Here is a 24,346-nt window from a genome sequence, read left to right on the forward strand (position 1 = left end):
CCACCCTCCGGTGCCCGCGGGGCTATGCGTGGCGGGGGGCGGCCCCGGCCCCGCTCCCGCAGCCGCGGCACCGCCCCCGCTCCCTCCCTCCTTCATCCCTCCCTCCCTCCTGTCGCCGCCGCAGCCGCACCGAGACACAAAAAGCGGCTGGGGCAGGGCCGGGCACCATGACGGAGACCACCAAAACCCACGTTATCCTGCTGGCCTGCGGCAGCTTCAACCCCATCACCAAGGGCCACATCCAGATGTTCGGTCAGTCCCGCCGGGACCCCCGGCAGCGGGGCGGGGGGGTGTCGGGGCTGCACCCCGGGGTGGGGGGGAGCATTTTGGGGGGTGCAGGCCCGGTGCGGGGGGAGCGCAGCGGGAGGGGGGTGTCGGGGCTGCACCCTAAGGTGGGGGGAGCATTTTGGGGGTGCAGGCCCGGTGCGGGGGGGTGTCGGGGGGAGTATTTTGGGGGTGCGGGCCCGGTGCGGGGGTGGGGGGGGCGGGAGCCGCGGGGCCGGCGCGGCCGGGCGCTGTCCGCGGCCGGTGGTGCTGAAAGCGCCGCGGGCGGAGGCCGAGCCAGGCCTCGCTCCCCCGCCGCCGCCACGGCCATAGCCAACAGCAGAAGGGCTGGGTTATGCCTTGGGTTGTGTTTCCCGTAAGATAGCGGGGCTCCTCTCCCATCTGCACTCACCTTGCCACGCTCCCGCCCCCACAAACCCCCGGGTTTGGTCCTGGCAAGGGCTCCTGGCTGTATTTGTAAGCTGCTGCTTGCCCGTTGAGTCTGCGGTCGATGCAGCACTTCTACATCCTCTCTGACCAGGGAGGGACCGGGCCGAGCAGCTAAAGCCAGGTATGGCAGAAGTGAACAAAAATATAGGCACTGAATTGAAATATTAGAATACTCAACCTTTAGACTGACAATAGGTCGAAGGAATCGGCAACGTTCGCGTGAGATGATTGATGTTACTGAGCATCCATGAGATGATCCAAATGACGGGGATGCTAGAATCACTGCTACAGCCTGTTCAGGCAAGACAAGAGGGAGGGAGGGATGGAGGAAGGGAGGAAGGGCAGTCTCTGTCAAAGGCAGCCTGACATGCCATAAATACTGACGGTTCGGGTAAAGCTCGAAATGCCTGGAGATCCCTACGCAAACAGCACTTACCTGGCATGGGCAGGAGTCCTGTGAGGGTGAAGTGTCCACTGCAGACCACCGAATAAAATGGGAGTAGATAGGTCAGCTTCTCTAATATCCCTTCTTGGAATGCAGAGAGAGGAACCATCCCTGATGTCTGAGAGGAGATTTGAGGCTGGGGAGCAGGTGCTGAAGGTCTCATGCTACAGCTGGAGAAGCATCCCTGGGGTTTCTAAAATCCATACATAAGTTTCTAAGTGCAAAAATAATTGAAATCAGCTTGGGGTGTTTCTGCGTCAGACCTTGTTTTTGTAGATCATGATGACTTGGGCAGCAGACTAGAAAATGACGGTTTTCTATCGGCAAATGATCACATTGTTATTCCATTTCATAAGTGCCACCAAAATGTAGTCCTGGGCACCAATATACCTGAAACTTCAAACAAATCCTGTTCCCTAAGCTAAAAACAGTCGCAAACAAAAAGGAACAAGAGGAACTATTTAAAAATAAAACCAATAATTAAATAAAATGACAGGGACTTGGTTGATAGAAGCAACTACTGATAAAACAGATTTCTGATACCCACGTTTAGTCCTAGATGATATTTTGATTCAGAAAAGTAATACTAAAAATATCAACGTGGCCCATATTCAGTAGACTAAAAACCAGTAACAAGATATACTTTAGAAAATAAGGATTGGGGAGATATTGGTATGCAGTGGGTGTTTTTAGTAGACTCCTGATGAGAGATTTTTTTACTCAGTACTGTTCAGTATCTTTGTCGATGACCTGGAAGAAAATATATAATCCTTGATGGTAAAAAGTGCCAGTGACCCCAGAGTGGGTAGAATAGCAATTAATGATGGTAAGGAGTCAGTTGTGCTTCCCGACTCGGGTTGTTTGATAAAAAGGGCTTGTTCAAACAGCGAAGTCAAATGCAAAGTCATGTGTCCAGCAAGGAGGAACGCACGTCAAATATAAACAGGCAAATGTCGTCTGCCAAACGGTGACTGTGTCAAGGACTGAGGAGTGATTCTACGTAGCCCACTGAATACAAACGCTGTGTGACGCTGTAAATAAAGCAGCAAATGCAATCCTTGTAGGTATAAGCAGGGGAATATCAAGCAGAAGAAGAAAGGTTGTATTATTTTCATGTACAGCGTTAGCAAAATCCTTCTTGGAGGAACAGTAACAAGACTTACATTAGCTCCGGAAACCAGGCTTTGCAGCAAGAGTCTAGAGAGGCTCAGTCTAGATCCATCCTTAAAGGTGTCACGGAGCAACTTGATCATGGCTTTTAAATATGTGCTTGGGGGAGGGATATGTGGTATGTGGTGGAAGGGGCTCCATTATTCAGCAGAGGAAGGACTGGTGAGATGCCAGGAGCATGTTTGGATAACAGACAATTTCAAACTACAAATGTGGTGTGTGGTTTTGAGTGAAGGTAATCAAGTAGTAGGAAAAAGAGCTTGGGTACCTGATGGATTCTCCGTCACCTGAAGGCTGTAAATCAAGACTCAGACATCTTTCAGGAAGATATGTTTCAGCTCAAGGAGGATGGCTTGATGTGGAGATTTTCTATCCATATGTCCTGTGGAGAGCCTGGCATATAAGTCTTGAGATGGGGACAAATGAGTCTTCTACAAGGAAAGGACAAAGAATTTAGCTTAATCCCTGTTCATTTTTGTTGAGGAACACTCACCCGTCCAAGTCTAAAAGAATAATCATGTGAAGCCATGGGAATCTCAACCAAAATCTGTTACTTATTTAGCTCTATGCTATATGAGTCCAACCAAAACAGTACTCCATCCTGTAAATGTTGTATTTCAAACAGCTGAATTTGTGCAAAAATGTCTTTCAGACAAAAATTTGGACTTCATGAGCCTGATAGGAGGATTTTTTGCTTAACATAGAGAGATAAATTGTATCGATTTAATACATGGCACTAACTGGGCCAAAAGGAAGTATAAGATTTGCGCTGGTACGCCACTGTAGACATGCCATTGTATGCCAACCATCATTTTTCTCAGTCTGGATCTTACCGTGTTTTATTCAGGCCAAAAGCCAACCTTTTCCCATGGGACTTTTGCCTGAACAGGAGATGGTGAATTATTTGTAAGTCTCTTCTAGTGGGGGAAAGGTTCCCACTGGGTTATTTTTTTCCACCACTCATGTGAATTTAAGACTCAGTATCATCATTATCCCTGGGTTTCCAGAAAGCTGGGATTCTTACAAGCCCAGACCTTCAACTGCAACCCACCGCTGACCCTGGTGTCTGTGTGGAGCTGAACTTACTGCAACAGGGCTCCCTCCGTCCTCTGCCAAGGCTGGGTCACTAGGGCTCACCAAATGAAGTTAATTCGTGTCTGTGTATATAAAACTAATACCATACATATAAATTAATAATTAGCATAAGATATATAAGTAGGTGAGGTATGGTGCTGTACAGCCATCCATAGCAAGGGGTTGAGACAAACACCCGCATAACCCTGAAAATACTCTGAGCTATTTGTGGTATCATCAGATGTGCTTTGAGAGACACGTATGTTCTGAGTCACAATTTTGAGTTGTGGTTTCTAGCTTGATGTGAAACAGTTTAGAGTGCTAATGTGGGGCGGGAGGAAAGGCAGGAGGAGAGAAGAGGGCAGAGGTTGTTTCTGAAACTTGACATGAATGTTGGTGGCCTTTAGCCTGAAATGAAACTCTGTTTACATCCTAAAGAGGTACAGAGGAGAAAAAGCAGATCCCACGCAAAAAGTCTTAGTAATTGGAGAAAAATAAGGTTCAGAACAAAGTCCTGCATTAAAGCCACATGAAAACCCCACCGCTGTTTGGTGCCAGCTGCTTACCTTGGCCAGCATGGCCAGCACCACCCAAACTCAAGTGAATTAATTCACTTTAATTTCCCGCTGATACTCAGAGAACCACCAAGCACAGGGTAGATGCTTAACCCTCCTCCCCTGCAGCAGTCCCAAACTGCTGGGGTCATGCAGAGTGGCACGGCACCACAGGCAGCAGGATTTGCTCCCTCCATCTTGGCCTCGCCGCAGTTCACCTACGCCTTCCTTCCCGTGCAAGAGAGACAACCCAAAGGACAAAAGCCAACGAACCAACGTCAAAAGCAAAATCCAATCTGCACAGCCCTGCTAACGCACCGAAGCCCACGCTGGCACTCTTCCAGCTGATGAGCTTGTGCTTGCTTTGACAATTAAATCATTTCCCCACCTCATCCCAGCTCAGAGAACCCCAACACAACAGTGTCCTCCTCCTGCCTGGGGTTCAGAGCATGAAACCAAAGGGCAGCCCTGCAGAGTGAGGCAGAAAGCGTGTTTTTCAATCCAAAAACCATGGTTCACTTTGAAGGAGGTCTTGGGTAAAATACTGGGATTAGAGGCGTCACCATGCAAGGTCAGAGGCTCCACGGTTTGCGTGGTTCTCCCTCCTGATGTTTCAGGATCGGAGAGGGAGCCAACAAACTGCCAGAGTTGGAAGGAAGCTGTTGAGTGAGCTTCTTCGTAGCTCTTCATGGGAAAGGGCTTGTCCTGTCCCGTGGGTATATATGAGAATCGGAGTGTTGACCTGATGACTTCTGCAAACTGAAACATGAGTGGTTTGGTGGGGAGAGATGGTATAAGGTCAATCGAGATGCAGTGCTTTGATATTTTTTTTTTCTATTTTCTTTTTATTCTTTTTTCTTAAATTGTAGAAGAAAAGACCTCTCTGTAAACGCTCACATTCCCCATTTTGGCATGCTAGACATTTTTTCTTCCCTTTTTAAAGTTCTGAAATTCCTCCCAACCCGTTCTTTTATGTGCAAACTTCTGGCTTCAAGGAAAGGGCCTTGCTCACCAAACACGGTTTTACTTCTGCCCAGCTCTAAGAGCAGCCTGACACAGCTTCATCTCCAGGGCTTGGGTCACCTATCAAACCCAACCCTTTCTGATACACTTCTATCCCCCTTTCCACCTCTGCTCATCAGCCTTTGTTTAGCACAGCTTTATTGGGGATCTCCCTGCCCTTGAAGAGGAAGGTTTCAAGCCATCCTTCCCCTCTCCTGGCCACACGGTGCCCAAGAGGTCCAGCAATGTGGAGGCTGGGGGCAGCGGGGATGCTCAGAGCTGGTCTCAGAGGCAGCAGGTTGGGTGACCCCCAAGAAAAGGGTTGAGATGTTGTTATTTCACTCCATCAGAGGCACCTGGCTTTTTTAACAACAATTTTTTGGGGCACTATGAAGCATTTGGTAGGTGACTTCAATCAAATCTGTCATGTCTGTCTGTATCCAGGCTGTCTCACCTCCTGTGTGTTGGTTTATGGAGCCATGGGTTGCCCCGGGTCTGCTCACGTGGGAGGAAGAGGTTTGTGAGATGTCGTTCAGATGTGGCCTTCTTGTTGCGAGTCTTGGTACCTTAGATGTTTTGAACCTGTTTGGCCATAGAGTTTCCCACCCACTTCATTTCAAACAGTGCCAGGACCTGGACTTGCACAGAAAAACATAGCTCGTAGGGTAAATTCTGAAAGTCAACAAATCTCCACTATTTTTCCCTTCCCTGCCCTTTTTATCTAATTAAATATTCCCTATATCCTATTGCATCTGTTATTGAAGAGAGTTTATATCCCAACCAAGAACTGAGTAAAAAACGTTTCTGAAGGAAAACAATGACAGAGGACTCTGCCATCAGAAGTAAAACTCTCCGTTGCATGGCTTCTTAAGAAAGTTTGAGCAATTAAAAATCCCAGCGGGCTGCTCTTCAATTATTCAACACAGCCCATCTAGAGGAGCAGCACCGAGGTCTACTGCGCCACGTAGAGAGGGTTTTCAGGTCAAGGGATGGAGCTTTGGAAGTAAAGAGGGAGGCAGGAGCTGAGGCTTTTCTTTCTGGTGGGTTGGTTTAATAGCTTGCATGTCAAGACTAAGTTTTTCTTGGTTTTGAGCAGGGCAGCTGATGAGAGCATCGCTGCCTGGGATGGAGCTGGGAGAAATGCTTGAGCAGAACGACAGCTCGCCCTTTCTCCTTTTGCTTAAATGCGAATATATCTGCAAATGACCAGAAGCAAAATTCCCTCCCCCATCCCCATCTAGCAAAAGCTCGTCAGGAGCTCGAGAGAGGCTTTGCCTCTGCAACACGAGCAAGAAGTCGAGGCCTCTGTGAGGCTGCCTCATGTTTCCATTTCATCTCCGGGCTGAAACCTGAATGCGTAATTAGGTGGAGCGATCGATGGAGTGATAGGTGGGTGATGGGACTCGGCGAGGATGTGATGGACATTCAGCCCCGGCTTTGCTCCTCAGGGCTTGGGGAGCGCAGGCAGATCCGACCTGGGGCAGAGCCAGAACAGACATTACTTAGAACCCCCTGGGTGATTTATTGGACATGGGCAGTTGTAGCATCCGTGCTCACCTCTCAGCAGCTTTTTCAGTTGATGCTGGCTGGGCTCTGCAACACCGTAAAGGAGCTTCCACTGACACCCAAGCCACTGAAATCACAGCAAACAGCTGAAACCTGTCACAGGTAGAAGGGGTCTGGGAGGGCAAGCCATGCCCAGCCCAGCCAAGTGCTCCTGGCTCAAAGTGGTGGCCAACGGCAAAACCAGTCAGCCCAGCCTTGTGCCGCGTTGAGCGAGTCACCGACACACCTCCGCTCCAGCGCTTGCCCAAACCATGCCGAAACTGCGGTTTCTTGGCTGCGGTGCCAGAGGACAGAGCAGCAGGGGCAGGACTGCGGCACCCTTGGCTCTTTTGGGTGCCATTATATATCACTTAATGTCACATTCCCATCACTACACCCCACAGAGACTCTTTTTTTCATGGTTGTTATCGCCGGCTTCCTGCATCTCAACCATCTCATCTCCTCTTTATGACCCACAGAGAGGAGGAGTTTTCCCAAGCACCAGATTAAACTCCATCAATAACTACTCAGGGATTCTTTTAAAATATTTATAAGCTCTTAAATATTTAGCAGTATTTATTACGGTCTGTGAGACATGACATTGTCTCTATGACAATGCCACCTCCCAAAACGTGCCACGTACCTTCTCTTACTTCCACCAACTACAAACAAACCTGGCAGCGAGAAATCCAGTCCTACAACTTCATTTAAGAAAGAAACAGGGCCTCAGCTTCTATTTAAGAGTTCTTTGTGTTCGCCAAGATGCTCGCACCTCCTGCATCGTCTTCTCTGATACTTTTTAATAGCAGCCCATGTGATGCCAAGGGCATCAGTTAGCTGAATGCTAAACCCCAGCAGTGGCAGCCCATGTCTCTCGTGCGACCTTGGGCAAGTCACTTAATCTCTCCCGACTGGTGCAATGGGGAGGACTCACGTCTCGGCTTTCCCTGCCAGGCTGCTGTGGGTCTGTGTCAGGTACCGCAGTGATGGGGGACACGGGTAGGAGAGGCTTGAGATTGGGCTGATCTTTGGGCATCTGAGCAGTAGCTGGTCCAAAATAGACGTCCTCACCCCTGCTTGCTCTGGCCTCCAGACTCCCTTCGGGCAGCAAGGTAGGGGGACAGTGAGGTGTCCCCCAAGATGAGGAAGAAGGTGTAGAGATGCATCAGAGATGGGTCTGAGACCATGTCCCACCACTTGTGGCCAGGGGGCAAACAGAAACAATCCAGCTGTGTTGAATGGGCAGCACAAGTAACCATAACCCTAACCTGAACCCTAACCTTGACACCCACCTGGGACCAGGGAGCTCAAAGCAGCTACAAAAAGACCCAACAACGTCCAAGACAGAAAAATCAGCCTAAGATGGAGATAAAGCCAGGGCACCTCTGGACTTTGAGATGAGCATGTCCTCCCTGGCATTTGTAACCCCTGAATCCAAGCATTCCCATGGTGCCACCAGAACCCAGCCAAGCAGGGCTGGATTTTTGGGGTGCCGTGCATGGAGAAAGATGAGCAAAGTCTGCAGTACCCATCACAGACCTGAAAACAAAGCAGGGCCAGGGCAGAGCTCCTGTCCCCCCAAAGCAGCATTACTCACACGTGTTGGTGGTGTGCAGTCACACCTGGAGAAGACAATGTAGGAGAAAAATAAAACGTGCTCCTGACCCTTTCCATCACAACTATTTTCCTTTGGTAAGCTTGAGCTGCTGGATGCAGCTTAATCACAGCAGCAGCAAACTGCTAAATCCATATTTTGGGAGCAGAAAAAAAATAGTGTCTTTACAAATACGTATTTTCAAGACCCACTATAGGGCTCGCGCTGGGAGGAGATGAACTAGGACATATCTGTTTCGGAGCTGGAGTAGAAAGAGGCAAATGCAGAGGAGCTCCGCATGGGATGGGTGCAGAGCCCGTCTCTGAGCCAGGCAAGGAAGGACTTGCTCAGGCCCTGCTCCACAAAGGTTTCTACTTTCATCAGAAATCCAACAGCCCCTAATTGAGCTTAAGCCTTCCCTAAGGGGATCACGTTCTGCTAGGGCTTATTGGCAAGGGAAGTACGAAAATCCCATTTTCCTGGAGAGATCTCATGAGCTGAGGGATGCTGAAGGGCACAGCTTTGCTTTGTGCAAAGACATCATCGTGCTTCTTTCGGGGGAAAGGGGGTCTTGGGAATAGATCTGCAAAGACGGAGGGTTTCACTGAGCCGTGCGACCAGGCGAGACACAGGTGTGGTAATGGGAATGTACCATCCCTTTGGGGTCACCACAAGGCTGAAGTCCTTCCTCAACTGCCTCTACCATCACCAGCATCCCCCTGGCCCTTCTGCGTCTCCATAGGTGGGAAGTTTTCTGCCTGCACGGTCTCAATTCAGCCAACACAGATCCCTGCCAGGGTCTTTGATGCTTTGCTAGCAAAGGCGAGTGCAGGGCCCTATGTAGAGGCAACCCAAGATGGGCAAAGAGCCGCTGGACAAATGCTCCCGGTCTCTGCTCTGTGGGGAATCGGGGACCATAAATCCCCCGCTCCTGGTAGGGTTGTGATCCCGCCGCGTGTCAGCCCGAGGGAGCAGCGCTGCACGCGCCGGGGAGTACAAAGCACTGCCTTTGATGTGCTACAACGGCTGGGAAACGAAAACAAACCGAGGGCTTGCACAGGGAAATTAGGGCAGCGGGAAACAAGCGGGGAAATCGGTTGGCTTTTTTTTTCCCCTCTGTTTTTTTTCTTTTTAAAGAAAAGGCACTGGGTGACACTGATTTCCCAGCTCATGGCTGGCTGAGATGGAGACTGGGACCTCTCCAGGGATGAACATTGAGGTGCCTGTCCTACATCAGCCGAGCCACCCGCATCCTAGTGGAAGCAAAATAAGACCATGGTGGGATAATAAAAATACTTGCCAGGTGCCTTTTGCTGCTACCCTTGCCCTGTTTGACTTTATCTGTGGGCCCAAGGCGATAAAAATCATTTCAAAGAGAGCAGTCGACACTATCTGGAACACTCTCCCCTTTGCTTGCCAAACAGTTTCGTTTTGCTCCTGGTCTTTAGACTCTCATCGAAGCCGAGATGCAGACACAGAATACCAGCTCCGGGCTAGATTCATGCTGCAAATTGATGCCTCTTTGCAGCGGGTTTACCTCGCTTTACACCAGCTGGAGAGCTGCCAGCCTCCAAAAACCCCACAGAAGAGAGGGGTTTCAGCTGAAATCATTCCAACTGCTTTCTGCCTGCTCAGCCACAGTGGTGGTCACTCCCCTGGTTTGTACTCAAATAAATCCCAGTGCTCAGAGGGGCATTTTACACCAAGTGCTGGCAAGTGCACATTTTGGCATGTTTCTCTCTAAAAACTGAGGAAAATACTACACTGGAAAAGGAAAACTTGCTCCCCTCCACCATGCCCTGTGCTGCATCCCTTGCTGATTTAGGGGGTGGTCAGCTAATGCCCCAAGCCAGGGAAAGTTATACGACCTCTCACTTTTCACTTCAACATCACACGTGCAGATGCTCATCTTACCTAGAGATGCCTGATCCTTCTCTGAGAGCTTCTCAGCAAGGCATTTCGGTGCTGTCCTGCAGCAGGGAGCTCAAAAAATGTCCTTTGTTATGTGAAGTCATCTTCTTTATCCATTTTTATCTGCTAAGAGTTGCTTTTAGCAGGTTAGATGCTTTCCCTCACCTCGCCAGCCCCAAGACCTCTAAAATGCCCAGGCAGCAGCTCTGGGTGACAAATAACAGGCAGAGGGTGGTCCACCTTGATAGGACTCAGCTGCCCATCCTTCAGGTGAGACCCATCAAGGTGCTGAGCACGTTCCTTCTCTTCCTGTGACACCAGGATGGAGATCTCTGGGCAATAAATTATGTCACTTCCCCTTAGAAGTGGTGAGAGTGACAGCACTGTGCTAATCTCCTGCCTGACAGAAAAGTAGGTCCAGTCCCTACGTGGAGGAGCTGGTGGCAGCTTCAACTCAAGAAGCAGCTCCCCATACTTGTCCTTATGTTGCCTACCTGATGGGCATTGCCTGCTCTCACCTGCTCCACCACTGCAGGGCGGGGTGCTCCAGGGGGGAAAAACACTTTGGCATGGGTTGCTTTGCCAGGCTCTTTCTTAGATGTTTCTTCTCAAGCTCTGGGACCTGGAGGGTTTCTCCCTGAGCTCCTGTGTGGTTGCTCACACGCACCTGCCCTTGCAGCACTCCAGTCCTGAGAAAAGAGGGGAAAAATAGGAAGCCTTCAGTTTAAATTTCAGTTTTGATGATCTCAAATAGGCTGTTCTTCTACAGCTTCATCTAAGAAACTCAGGTCACCTGGGACCAGCCAGGTCCCCCATCCAGGCCCCGTCTCCTGCGGTCTCCAGCAGATGCTCTACTATTTCTAGGTCTGCTCACTGTGACACAGTCTTCAACTTTTTGTTTTGTTTAAAACATCTAATTTCACTTCTCTGCCATGAAGCCACAAGTAGTCAACAGATGGTGATAGCATGAGTCTCGTTAGTCATCACTTGGGAAGTGGGAGGTTCAGGTGCTGTGGCATCACTTCTCTGGGGCCTTTTGTAGCCTCTGCTTCCACCACGAGTTTCCAGGTATTTGGTGGCCATTGCTTTTTTGTGCTTATGAAAAGCTGTTAAAACAAACGTGCAGCGATGACTGAAGCCATTTATCATGGATGTTCCTTCCCTAGTTTTATTTATACAGTGCCCGGGTGCAGCTGTGAACTAACAGGGTGGGGGGGGAAACATGTAACAGCAATTAGCTCAGAGATTAAAATCATTAAGCATTATGGTGTTTAGTGGGATATTTCTAGCGACCAAAAGTCTCCGGGGAATCTGACTGAGGTCATCTAAAGGGCACTAAGCTCAAGGCAGGACAGGTTGTTTGGGTCAGTGGGACACACCGGATCTCCTCAGGCTTTCCTTGAGAAGGGTCCCCCCCTTGACAAAGAACCATGCTCTGCCCCCTCCTCCTGCTTCTTCCCAATGAGAAACCTCCCTTGAAGGGTGGTCAGGGCTTGTTTTTCTAGTAGAAATGTCATCTTGTCCCTCGAGGAAGTCCAGGGAATGGAGGTGCTGATGGTTTCTACTCTAACCAAGGCACAGCTGTAGACAAGGGGTGGGTGAAGATGTTGCTTAGGGCAGAGAAAGTGGCCCTGGGGTGGGCAGGAGAGGAGAGCTGGTCTCTGAGATGAGTACATCTCTGATGAATACATCCCTGATTTGGCAATCAGAGTTTTGGTGGGTTTTTTAATATATATATATACACACACGACTCAGACTGAGAATAACTGCTGGCTCCTCGCCCGAGTTGGGCTCAGGGTAGGAAGCAACATTTAGGTCCTGCAAGTGCTGCTGGCTCGATAATAAAACAAAGTGTGCTGGCGTATCTGGGTCACTCTCCCCTGCAGGAGAAGGTATTTTAGACAGTGGGAAAGCGCCTGCCTTGCCCTCAGCACCGCGTGGTCGCATCCCGCCTCCCATCCGAGGATGGCGGAGGCCAAATTGCTGGAAAGGAGAATGAGGCACCCGGGAAATGGTTTTGCCTTCTCCATCACTCGTGGCTACGCACCCTCCTCTGCCCCAGCTCTTGGGGAAGAGCGATGAAGGCTGTGCAAAACTTCCTCACCTCCCCGTTACCTCGTGTGTGTTTTCGGAGGGCTGGTGGAGCATGAGTGGGATGCAGCTTCAATCCCCCATGGGGAGAAGGGCAGAAATCAGAGTCAGCTGGTGAAACAAAAAAAAAATAAAAGGAAAAAGGAAGTCTTGGGGGTGCGGGTGAACCAGGTAAAAAGGCAAAGCAAAGGCTGTTTGAAATTACACCTTGGAAAACTGAACGTGAGGAATATTTGATTTCATTAACATCAATTTAGGTGATGGAGCAGTGCCAGAGGAACCGAAACGTTGCGATTAAATACACCACCAAAAAGAAACAGCTCTTAAATAAGCACTGATTTCCTATTGGGGAAGCAGGACGCTATTTTTTTATGCAATCTGGACAAAATCATCACTTACAATTTTTGTAGCCCTGGAGCGTACCCTCTGATCGGTCTTTCCCCACTATCATCACCCAGGAAAGAGATAGAGCCAAAAATATTTGAACCACATTTGCAGGGCAGGCGAGCAAAGCTGGGCTGGGGCAGCGGGGAGGTGTCACCAGCACTTGGGAAGGGTCCAAGTGTCATCCTTGTCCCTCCCCAAGGTAACAAGGCCAAGGTCAACCACCAGCTGCTGTAGCGGGGCCGTGCCGGGAGGCACAGAGCCGAGGAGCCGCAGCTGAAAGCTCTCCACCGCGCAAGCACGCTGCCGGTGGGCTAATGCATGTCTTGGCAGGGTCCATCACTCGTAGTTTATTTACGTCAACAATGTTTAAAAGCCATGCAAGGGCTGTCTGGAGCATTAAGGATGATTTACACCGGAAAAGAAATGAGCTTTTTCTCTTCCAACCCAACATCCTTGCATCAGCGTTGCAGGCTATAAAGTGCTCGTAGAAAATGAAAGCACCAGAGGGTGTTTTCTGGGGTCCAGTGTGGTCTCAGGACATCGCAGGTATTCACCAAGTAAGAAATAGGCTAGGAAGCCATGACAGAAGGCTAAGCTCAATGATAACAAATGGGCCAGAAACCCAACAAACTGGCAGAGAAGCAGAACTGAGACTCATGAGACCAATGGCCTTGCTGTAGAAACAGGGCAATACTTTTTCTGCCTGCAGTCACAAGAATTATACGGGTTTGCTTGGGTTTCCAGTCCTGTGCGGGTGTTTGTAGGAGATGAGTGGTTTTCTGCAGGAAAAGTTGTCTTATTAAGGCAGGTGGTGGTGGTGGAGACTTGGCCATGAGCTCCTGAGAGCCAGAGCTGAGATGATGTGCCACCAGCATGGGTCACATCCCCTGAAGATGCAGGCTTGGCACCAGGCTCTTCAACTACACACCTCAAGAAATTGAGAACCAGGTGAATTCATTGGATTTTGCTACCAAAAACTCAAAGCAGACTAATTCCATCAGCCACCTTTGTGAACGTGAAGCAGAGGTTACGTGCGAGGAGTTCAGCTCTTCTTAAAAGTGGACTTGATAAAGATGCTGTGCACGAAGGAGAAGGCGTGAAGATGAACAGATCAGTGTTTTTAATCTTCTTTGGCAAGGAAAATCAAGTCAGGGCAAAGCAGGGAGTATGGAGAGGGTGTGTTAATTTAAAACTTGATGGCATTTTTTGTTCGGGAATTTCCTTTTTTTTTTTTTAATTTACATTTTATATTGCATTACTATGTTAAGGTAGATGTTGGTTCATCGATCTCTGCTCCTCAGCACACCTGAAGCCCGGCTCTCCTGCGTGGTGATGTGAATTGGGAAGGCTCCACTTTGGCTTTTCCAAAAATCATCCCTGGATTTTATCCCTGTGTGGTGGCAACCAGCTCCGAGCCATTCAGCTGCCTTCTTGCGTGCGCTTCCAAGGCGATTAGGATAATCTTCCCAAGACCCTCCTCTGCTTCTAGGCTCATCCAAAACCATTTCTTCACTCCTTTTAGTTCCTCTTCCAACTTCATGACTCAATTCTTTATTTTTTTTTTGCTATAAAAGTCTCTTGATGCTGTTTTCTGTAACTTATACCCTATGCAGTCATTTTTTTTTCAATCTATGAGGTCCCAGGACATGGTTTGTGTGAAAGACACCAGAAAGAGCAGATTCAGAAAAAAAAAAAAAGGTGTTTTTTTTTTCCTCCCTCTTGATTGGTTAACCTTGAAGGCACCAACGGGAAAGCCGGTAGCATCGATAAAGGCGAGCACAGAGCATTGGAGAGGGCGAAGCATTGACCCCTTTGAGCCCAGGATTTCAAGGGCAGGGAGGGAAGCTTTTGGTACATCTAATTGGGGCGACTGAATTTTACTCCCAGCACCGATGGAATGATTTAACCCCGTTTTTGTCTCTCTGGGGGCTGGCACATGCAGGGCACACGAACTGTGAAGGAAGCCAGGGAAAGGATTTCACATGAGTCTGAGGAAAAGGTTTTCCTGAGGCTGCCAAATCTTCCACAGGTTATCACAGGGGCCTGGGGCTGCTCAACGTGCTCGGGAGGAAAAAAAAAGTCCATAGCAATTATAGTCCCTTAATTGACTTTTAAATGAGCCAATAGTTGAACAATATTTCCTAGTATAAATTTCAAAATTTGGAGGAAAAAAATCATTTTGCCCAAGCGGTTCTTCAGCAAGGTCCCTGCCTCCCTGCCCTGCTCAGCCCCTCTCGCCTCCCGGGCACGGTGGCAGATGTACAAGCGCTCCTCATCCAGCCCAAGCTGTTGCCAGGGAGCTCTAAAATAATTTTAGAGCTGAATTTTTGCCTTGAAGCAGAGCAAGAGAGAGGGCATGGGAGCTAAAGGGATGCAGTGCCAGGAGAACGGTCCTTTCCTAAACCACACAATCCCATCCACACCAGGCAGAGAGGATCATTTGACCAGGAAACATGCAGGAAAAACATACCCATTGATGCACCCATGGAAAAGCCCTGTTCCCCACATCTGGGCGCGCCAAGCCATGCTCTCACCTGCTCCTCATGCCAAGCTGTAGCCCACTGCTCCCACATGCTTGAACCCAACCAGCGCTTCCCTCATGCCATGGGCAGGTGTGAACTATCCCACGGTGAATTTTCAACGAGCAGCAGGACAACGAGGAGTTTCTGTTAGCACTAAAAGCCCAGGAGCCCCCATTCACCGCAGCATCTCCAGAAGATGCAGCAGGATCTCCTATCTTCACGCGTTCCTCTGGATGCTCATCACAACTGTGCTTGCAAACACAGGCTGTTCTCCTTCCCCTCTTTTTTCCTATTTTTCTTTGGGAAAGTTTCTTTTGGAAGGGAAACAGGAATGTGGCTGCTTTGGCAAGATGGGTTTGTAGAGCGGGACACAGAATCACAGAATCAATCAGGTTGGAAGAGACCTCTGGGATCATCGAGTCCAACCATTGCCCTCACACCACCATGGCAACTAGACCATGGCACTAAGTGCCATGTCCAGGCTTTTCTTAAACACCTCCAGAGATGGTGACTCCACCACCTCCCTGGGCAGCCCCTTCCAATGTCTAATGACCCTTTCTGAGAAGAAACGCTTCCTAATGTCTAACCTGAACCGCCCCTGCCCCAACAGCTGATCACAAAATCACAGAATCAGTCAGGTTGGAAGAGACCTCTGGGATCATCAAATCCAACCATTGATGCCACATTGAGGGGCCCAGGATGGGGAAAACATCTCCCCAGATGGTAGGAACTAGCTTTGCTGCTTATTTCCAAGGCACAATGCAGCTGGACCACCAAGGGAAGCACGAGCCATGCCACGAGGGCTGGAGAGCTCTGCATCAGCGCTAGTGGTGCCAGCTGGGGCCAGGTGCAGGATGGCAGGCAGGAGGAAGGCTCCCTGCAAGTTTCTCCTGTCCCCTGGGGAAACATCAGAATCTGGAGCAGGGTGTCTGTAGGATACGATGCACAGTGACATCTCGGGATGGCTGATGGCTCCTGAAGTCACCTTAGCTTCCAAATGCTCCTTTTCTTTGCAAAAGCAAAATATTTTCTAGGTATTTCACTTGAAAACAAAAGTGCTTTCTAATGACGCATCGATCTCACCTCCCTTTTTGTTTTCACCTTTTCTATCTTTTTTTCTTTCTACTGTCTCAAGAGCTGGGACGGGCACTGCTGCGCTGTGTGCTCCCCAACCACCCTCCCCATGCCCCGCGGCGGAGGCAGGGCCAGCCCCTGCCATGGGAACCACCACCACCACTGACCTGCCCCACACTCACACCTCCCAGCCTCTTCCTCCTTGCTTTCCGCTGGGCTGCAACCCTGTAATGGTGCTGTGGTTCATGCACGGCCACAGTGTGCCTGGGGGACCTCCAATATTCACCCTAGATCTACTCTCTTTTGGTTTAAAGCTGTTGCCCCTTGTCCTGTCACTACAGGCCCTGGTAAAAAGTCTCCATTTTTCTTATAAGCCAACTTTATATATTGAAAGGCCACAAAGTCGCCTCAGAGCCTTCTCTTCTCCAAGCTAACAACCCCAACTCTCTCAGCCTGTCTCCATAGCAGAGGTGCTCCAGCCCTCTGACCATTTCTGTGGCCTCCTCTGGACTCGCTCCAACAGGTCCACATCTGTCTTGTGCTGGAGGCCCCAGAGCTGGACGCAGTGCTCCAGGTGGGATCTCACAAGAAGAGAGTAGAGAGGGACCATCACCTCCCTTGACCTGCTGGCCACACACCCAGGCCCCGACTGGCTTTCTGGGCTGCAAGCACACGTTGCCAGCTCATGTCCAATTTGTCACTCACCACTATCCCCAAGTCCTTCTCTGCAGGGTTCCTCTCCATCCCTTCATCACCCTTTCTACACTGATATCCTCTGCAGGGAGTTACAGCCAGCCACCAACGCATGAGCAGGCAACGTTTCCTGCTTGTAAAACCACGGGGTTGTCCCCGCGGCCCAGCAGTGGTGGAGGCAGCAGGTTTTGTTATTATCCTGTGTTCTTTTCATCTTGCCCATCTCCAAGGAGCCCTTGTCAGAAGTGATGCTCGATGTCAGGAGAGCTATTGGTCACCTTCCAGCTGCTAAGAAAACTTTTGGCAGGTAGTCAGCAGCAAACCGGAGCAGGCAAGGAAGGGCGAGGTCGTGGGGAGAGAAAGGGTGGATGTAGTTTATGAGCAGAGAAGAATAGAAAGGAAAGGATTTGTCTGCAGGCAGCGAAGGAACCAGCTTCATGCGTTGCCTCCTGAGCTCGGTCTGGCTCCCCCAGGGCTGCTGAAAGAGCCCGTCTCTGCCAAGCGGCTGTCGTCGGTGGTACAGGCTCTCAGCTGCCTCTCTGGTGCCCTGGCAAGGTGGTTGAAGGTGATTTGTGGTCCGAAGGTGGTTTAGCTTTTGCTAAAGACCTGCCTTCTCCCCACCAACTCCTCCTTCCCGCAAGGTTTGTGGGTCCCGGGGAAGGTCCCTGCTCAGCATCACCAAGGATTTACGGGCAGTATAGACGAAGCCAGCCCTTCCCTTGGTCGCCTTCCCCACTGGACACTGCCCAAGCAAGGATGAGCCACTCCACGGGCACCGGGCAAAGCTGGTGGGTGGCAGCGGGGCATTGCAGGGTCAGTGGGTCCGGCTGAATCCCCCTGCACACTTGTCCTTGTCTTCCTCCTTCAGAGCGAGCACGGGATTACCTGCACAAGACCGGACGCTTCATCGTCATCGGTGGCATTGTCTCGCCCGTGCATGACTCCTATGGGAAGACGGTGGGTCATCCCCATTTTCCCTTTCTGCATCCTATGTCTGATGGTGTCTCAAGCCAGGAAGGAGCACTGGGCAGCGTTGCCTGCACCCATGGTCCTCTCATGGACCTCCTCTGCCTGGGACAGCCTCTGACCATGGGAAAGTTCCCAAGAGGAGGGAAAGGATGAAACCACTCGCTCTTTAGATAAAAAACTGCAGTGAGACCCCACAACCAGCCAAAGTACTAGACAGCAAAGAGAAACGTTCTCACCCAAAACGGTGGTGGTCATCTTTTGGGTTGGGTTTTTTTTTTTGTTTGAATTATTTCAAAGCTAATTTTATCATGGGAATGGCAATGATGCAAACAAGGACCTTTAAAAGCACTTTCTGGGGTGGGGGAAGGTCCAGATTATCAGGGGAGAGAGTTTCCTCCTCTCCTGAAAGCCAGAGAAATTTCATTAGGAAGCCACCACCCCTGGGGCTGGCCCTGCCGCAGCACAGGGCTGAGAGGGGCAGCGCCAAGCAAACCTCACCAACCGGTTCATAACCAGGGCTGAAGCAAGGCAGGGACTCCTCTCCTCCAGCAAACAGGAGCTTAAATAATTTTTTGTGGGCAGGAATGAATCCTTCTGGCCTGTCTCATCTGAGTGAGCCTGATGCTCTGCCCTGGGAAGGTTTGCAAGCCCAGGCTGGCCAGGGCGTGACACTTGCCTCCTCCCATTAACCATTCCTCCATCATCCTCTCTTGCAGGGTCTGGTCTCAAGCCGGCACCGCCTGACCATGTGCCAACTGGCCGTCCAGTCCTCCGACTGGATCAGGTGAGTGGCAGAACCCATACCCGCCGTGGCACGAACAGCCCCGGCACAATGGTGGCAAAGTAAGTCCCACGTGCAAAGCAGAGATGCCACCAGCCGCTGGAGCTCCAAGATGGAATTTCTCCTCTCCCAGCCAAAGCGTGATTAAAAACCAGAGGTCTTCCTCTCCTAGTCCAGCAGAGAATCGATGAGGGGTGTTACACCATCCTTCAAGGGGGCACTTTGGCCTCATGGGGTTTTGCAAGACCCTCATTGAGCCTGTGGTATCTGTGTGAAACCCATATTCACCCAGCCCACCCCAGCCTAGAGCTGTGGCACCTTCCCTTTCTACACCTGCAGCACCAACCCATGGACTGTCCCCTTCCCAGAATTGCTATGTGGCATCTGGTGGTTGAGGTGGGACCAGAAACATTTCTGGGCTGCCCTCAGAAAGCTGGGTCATAACATGTGTAGATACATCCAAGCCAAATGAAAACTGGTTTGTTGGGTACCAAGAGAAGAAAGGTGTCCAGGAGCATGTTCAGGTCCCCAAAGCTGTTAGGGAGAGCTGGGTGGATGGGCTGGAGAAAGGACATGGTTCATGGCAGAGCTGGGGGAGTGGTGGTGGCTGCTCCCAGCACTACTGGCCAGCCCGGTGGGGAGGAGGCAGCATGGCCAGGAGGTCCAGGCAGCAGCCAATGGCTAAAGCTGTTGCCTTGCTCTGCTCCCTGCAGGGTGGACCCCTGGGAGTGCTACCAGGACACCTGGCAGACCACCTGCAGTGTGCTGGAGCACCACCGCGACCTGATGAAGGTGAGGCAACCCCTGCGGTGGCGGTACACCCTGGGTGGGGGGCAGGGAGAGGGCAGCATGAAGGCAGGGGTGAGCACAAACTCTATCAGTAACACCCACCACTTGCCCCATCCCAAGGGGAAGGGGAGGTGGACAGGCATCCCCACCCACCAGCTGAGCCAAAAGCGCTGCGTGAACCTGCCGGAGCAGCTCAGCAAGGTGGGAAAGTTCAGCAGCTGGGAAGTCCCTGTGCAGCACAAAACCCAGGAGGAAAAGTCTCTCCAAAGCCCAGGCAGGCCTGAGGGCCAAAGAGGAAGGTGACTGCCCCCAGGTGACCACAGGGACGGGGAGGGAAGGGCTGCTGCCAACACTTGGATGTAGTGAGCAAACCAAGGATGGGAAACCAGTACAACAGCATCCTACAAACTCATGGGCAGCCCAAACAGGAGTAGCACTAACCAGCCCGGCATGATGCCTGGTGGAGCTGGGGACAGAATCACAGAATCAGTCAGGTTGGAAGAGCCCTCTGGGATCATCAAGTCCAACCATTGCCCTGACACCACCATGGCAACTAGACCATGGCACTAAGTGCCATGTCCAGGCTTTTCTTAAACCCCTCCAGAGTTGGTGACTCCACCACCTCCCTGGGCAGCCCCTTCCAATGGCTAATGACCCTTGCTGAGAAGAAATGCTTCCTAATGTCTGACCTGAACCTCCCCTGGCAAAGCTTGAGGCTGTGTCCTCTTGTCCTATCGCTGGTTACCTGGGAGAAGAGGCCGACTCCCACTCTACTACAACCTCCCTTCAGGGGACCCTGGTGTCAAAACCAGGGAGCCCCTGGGGATGCCTACCTTCTCCTGCAGGGACTGGTGGAGGAGACGAGGGCGCGTTGACTCCCAGGGTAACGTGTAACCGCTGGTTTTGCACCACTGATTCATCAGCTGCTGTATTTTTATTTACTCACCAGAATTTACGAGCACCTCCAGGCGACAGGGGCGATGCCTGCCTACAGGCAGCACGGCTGCAGCCTTGCCAGCCTCATGGCTCCACGTAAAAAGTTAACCCCACCATCCCCAGCCTTGATCACGAGTCGTTATCAACAGGGCCCTTCTAACCCCGGCCCATCTGGTGGGGTCGGATGGGACCGGGGATCCTAAAGCGAGCCTGGACATACCTGTCTCTAAAGACGTCCTTCAGCCTGGGGTGCAGAGGCTTGCTACGTGGGTCGTAAAGGTTTTGGGAGGCAGCTGGGGTGAAGGCACTGTCCCAGCTACATCTCCCCCTTGTTGCAGAGAGTGACTGGCTGCATCCTCTCCAACGTCAACACCCCTTCCATCACCCCCGTGATCGGCCAGCCCCAGAACGAGTCCTCGCAGACCATCTACCAGAACAACAACAACGTCTCCAACAAGCCCACCGCGGGTAGGTGGCAGTGGGGTAGGGAAAAAGGGGATGACCACCCACTCCTCACCTCCCAGCCAGGGCTGCCAAGCATCAGGAACGGTGCTCCATCATCTTATATTTGGGTCAGGTCGCTCATCAGGCTCCATGCACCAAGCCCAGGGTCAGGTGGGGATGCGATGGAGGAGTTAGAATCCAGCACAGCATGGGGAGCCAAGAATGGCCTCAAATGGCTATGACATCCCACCAGACTTCAGCTGGATGATGTCCGGGCAGTGGTAATAGCTGAGAGAAAGGGTATCTGGTACCTGTGGGTTGTGTGCGAGGGACGAGCTGGCAGGACAGGTGACACGACTGGATCCCCACGAGCTGGCAGGATGTGGCACATGGAGGCATTAGCTGGGGAGAAGCAGGGGCATTACTTAAATCCCATAAAAATGAACATCTTGTGGGGTTTTTTTTGTTTTTTTAATGACTTTACCTGTCCAGCTGGTCCCTTCAAGGCACATTGCAGAGCTCTTGGGAGTTAAGACTGCGAGAGGAGGTGGTGGGGAGATGCTGAGAGCAGTTCCCACACCTGGGCACAGGAGTACCTCGCAGGACCAGGGTGGCCGAAGCGTTCGCGTGGGTCGGTCTGCCAGGGCATCGTCACGTCTCTGGTTAATTTTCCTCCTTCTTCACCTTTAGCGAAGATCCTGGGGAAGGTGGGAGAAAGCCTGAGCCGGATCTGCTGCGTTCGCCCGCCCATGGAGCGCTTCACCTTTGTGGGTACGTAGAGGAAAGGCTCAGCACCACCTCGGCTTCGGTGCCAGCCCCCAGCTTTCTTCCCAGCCCCCTCTTCCAGGCTGGGCACCAGCATCTCTTTTTTTGCTTCCCTTCCCCAGATGAGAATGCCAACTTGGGGACGGTGATGAGATACGAGGAGATCGGTGAGTACGCAGCCCCCTCCGCATCGCTCTGGCTCCTCCGGGCCGGCACTACGTGGCTTGGAGGTGGCTGCATGACAGGTCTGGTGGAGAGCACAACTTTCTTACTGAGCAGCAAAGCCAACCCTCAAAGCAGGCTCTGAGCAAGCACCAGTCCCAGCCCTGGGGGGGAGAAAGGGAGGACATGGAAGTCCTCCAAGGTGTGCAAGCAAAACCTCTGGTGCTTCATGATCAGCTTTGCTAAAGCAAATATGGCCATGCCCAGGGCTCTGAGCAGCCCCCTGGGCTCTCCTCGTTGCCCTGTGGCTGGAGCCCCTGCACCCACAAAGTGATTGTGGGTGGCTATAGCATGGAGAAATGACTCCCTTCCCCAGGGGTACCCCACCTCCAGGGCTGGAGCACAGCCACGGTTTAGCAGCATGTAGCAATCATAGAATCATAGACTGGTTTGGGTTGGAAGGGACCTTAAAGATCATCTAGCTCCACCCCCCTGCCACGGGCAGGGACACCTTCCACTAGACCAGGTTGCTCCAAGCTGACAACAACCCAGCAGCACGGGAGAGGAGCTGAAATAAAGCAGGCTGGGGAGTATTTGATGTTTGGCACCAGGAGGGAAGCGAGGAGGACCACAGGATCTTTAGTGGGACTTGTTTTGACAGGGGAGGTCTGTGTGGAAGAGGATTCCCCCGAGCAGCACAGTGGGATGGCACTGGGAGGGTGCCTGCTCAGCCCCGTTTGCTCCCACCTCTGAGCTTCTCTGCTTCTTTTCCTCAGAGCTGCGCATCTTACTGCTCTGCGGCAGTGACCTGCTGGAGTCCTTCTGCATCCCCGGTCTCTGGAACGAGGCGGACGTGAGTTGCCACTGTTGGGTGCCCCTCTGTGCTCCTCTTCCCCAGGTGCCCTTCCTCCTCCTCCTCCTCCTCCTCCATTTCCCACACCCAGCGCTCCTGGGAGCTGTCTGGGTCCCTCAGGATGGCAGGAGTCATGCCAACCATCCCCACCTCCTCCTCCATCCCAACCCTGACCCTCACCTCCCCTACACATCGGCAGCCTGAGGGACAGGGTCTTCTGCACCCAAGTCACCGTTCCTGCCCAGCCTCCCCTTCCACAGCCCCAGGCCCTGCTCCCCCTCATCGCTCACGCAGAGGATGGCACCCGGGGTGCAGGTGAGCTGGTCCCAAGGGATTTCCAAAGGCTGTGCTCCCACTCCTCATCCCTTGGAAGGAGCCAACATCAAGTAGATGGGAGTCCCAACAGAGTGAGGTGTGGAGGTAGGAAACAAGAGGTTTACAAAAGTTGGCCTGACATTAGAAATTAAACACATTAACAGGCAAATCAGCAGCATTCACTTCATAAAATTTGCTACCCAGAGCTCTTTCGGATGAGCCTGGTTTGTCCTGAGATGCGTGAGGCAGTGGGAGCCGTCGCCACGCAGTGGCAAACTTGGCCACCAGCCTTGGTGCAAACTGAAGTTTTCTCTGCCCAGGGCAGAACAACCCTACAAGACCTCTGTCAGGACTGACACATCCACCCTGCTCACAAAGCCTTCCAGCGAGGCAGAGGTCATGTCCTCTTCGACCAGCCTCTTCTGCTGCCACCTGCTTTCAGCCATGACAAGCCCTCCCTAAAGCCTAACCTCAACAGCTATTAAATAGGATTTAACCCTGTGCCCTTCTATTTTGTCCACCACAGACCACTCACCATGCCTTGATAAATCCAAGTTTCTGCCAAAGTCTGTACAGATAAGCTTCAAATCCACTTTCTACCTCCATCCAGACCCTAGCCCAGCTTTCATGGTGCAGGGGGGCTGGCAGACAGTGGCAGGTTTTGCACTGGATGGTTATGAAAGCTCTCCCCCTTTTGGGTTGCTTCTAGATGGAAGTGATCGTCGGGGAGTTCGGAATCGTGGTGGTGCCCCGGGATGGAGCAGACCCCGACCGAATCATGAACCACTCCTCCATACTCCGCAAGTACAAAGTAAGCGGACACACATGTGGCAGGGAGGTCTGTGAGAGGACCCACAGCCTCTCTTTACCCAGGGGAGCACTTTGGCCACGGGGCACAAATTGTCTCGAGGCCAGATGGTCTCAGCTGCTGGGTGGGATGAGCAATGGGGCCACCACGCAGCAGCCCCCCCGAGGCCAGCGGGGCAGGTGTCCACTTTCAGGCCATCCCTTCACTCCTCTCTCCCTCCTTCCTCCACAGAACAACATCCTGGTGGTGAAGGACGACTCAAACCACCCCATGTCAGTCGTCAGCTCCACCAAAAGCAGGTGGGTGATGACTCCTGATATAGGGCAGGGAGAAGGGTGTCCCTAGCCAGCTCCTCCATTTGTGGGGACACGAGGTGCCACCCGACACACCCAAGTGGACTCTGACCCCTCTCTCTCCCCCCGCACCCCCAGACTGGCCCTGCAGCACGGGGACGGACACGTCGTGGATTACCTCTGCCAGCCCGTCATTGACTACATCCTCAAGAGCCAGCTCTACATCAACGCCTCCGGCTAAGCGCTGGAGGTCTTGCAGCGAGACAACCCTCGTGTCCCGCCTGCCTACAGCTCTCCATCACTCTTTTCTCTCTCTCTCTCAGTCCGTGTCTCCATCTCTCTCCCCACCCCGCGATCTCCTGCCTGTGTCTGCCTCTCACCCCCGGCGCCACCGCTCCATCGTGCAGCAATGTCCAGGGAACCACAGCACGGCCCCGAGGGGAACGGTTTGGTCT

The 24,346-nt window shown here is 51.8% G+C and overlaps 1 protein-coding gene across 1 annotated transcript; it reads left to right on the forward strand.

Moving 5' to 3' along the window:
* The first annotated feature begins 167 nt into the window (after nt 1-167).
* Nucleotides 168-24,132, forward strand: NMNAT2 (nicotinamide nucleotide adenylyltransferase 2). The gene is made up of 11 exons (XM_068417011.1): nt 168-252; nt 17,645-17,733; nt 18,462-18,529; nt 19,240-19,318; nt 20,590-20,719; nt 21,386-21,466; nt 21,583-21,627; nt 22,399-22,475; nt 23,500-23,601; nt 23,830-23,897; nt 24,030-24,132. The coding sequence occupies exons 1-11, from the start codon at nt 168-170 to the stop codon at nt 24,130-24,132; spliced, it is 927 nt and encodes a 308-aa protein (XP_068273112.1).
* The last annotated feature ends 214 nt before the right edge of the window (nt 24,133-24,346 follow it).

Source organism: Nyctibius grandis, chromosome 21 (assembly GCF_013368605.1).
Source record: "Nyctibius grandis isolate bNycGra1 chromosome 21, bNycGra1.pri, whole genome shotgun sequence".
Lineage (NCBI taxonomy): Eukaryota > Metazoa > Chordata > Aves > Nyctibiiformes > Nyctibiidae > Nyctibius > Nyctibius grandis.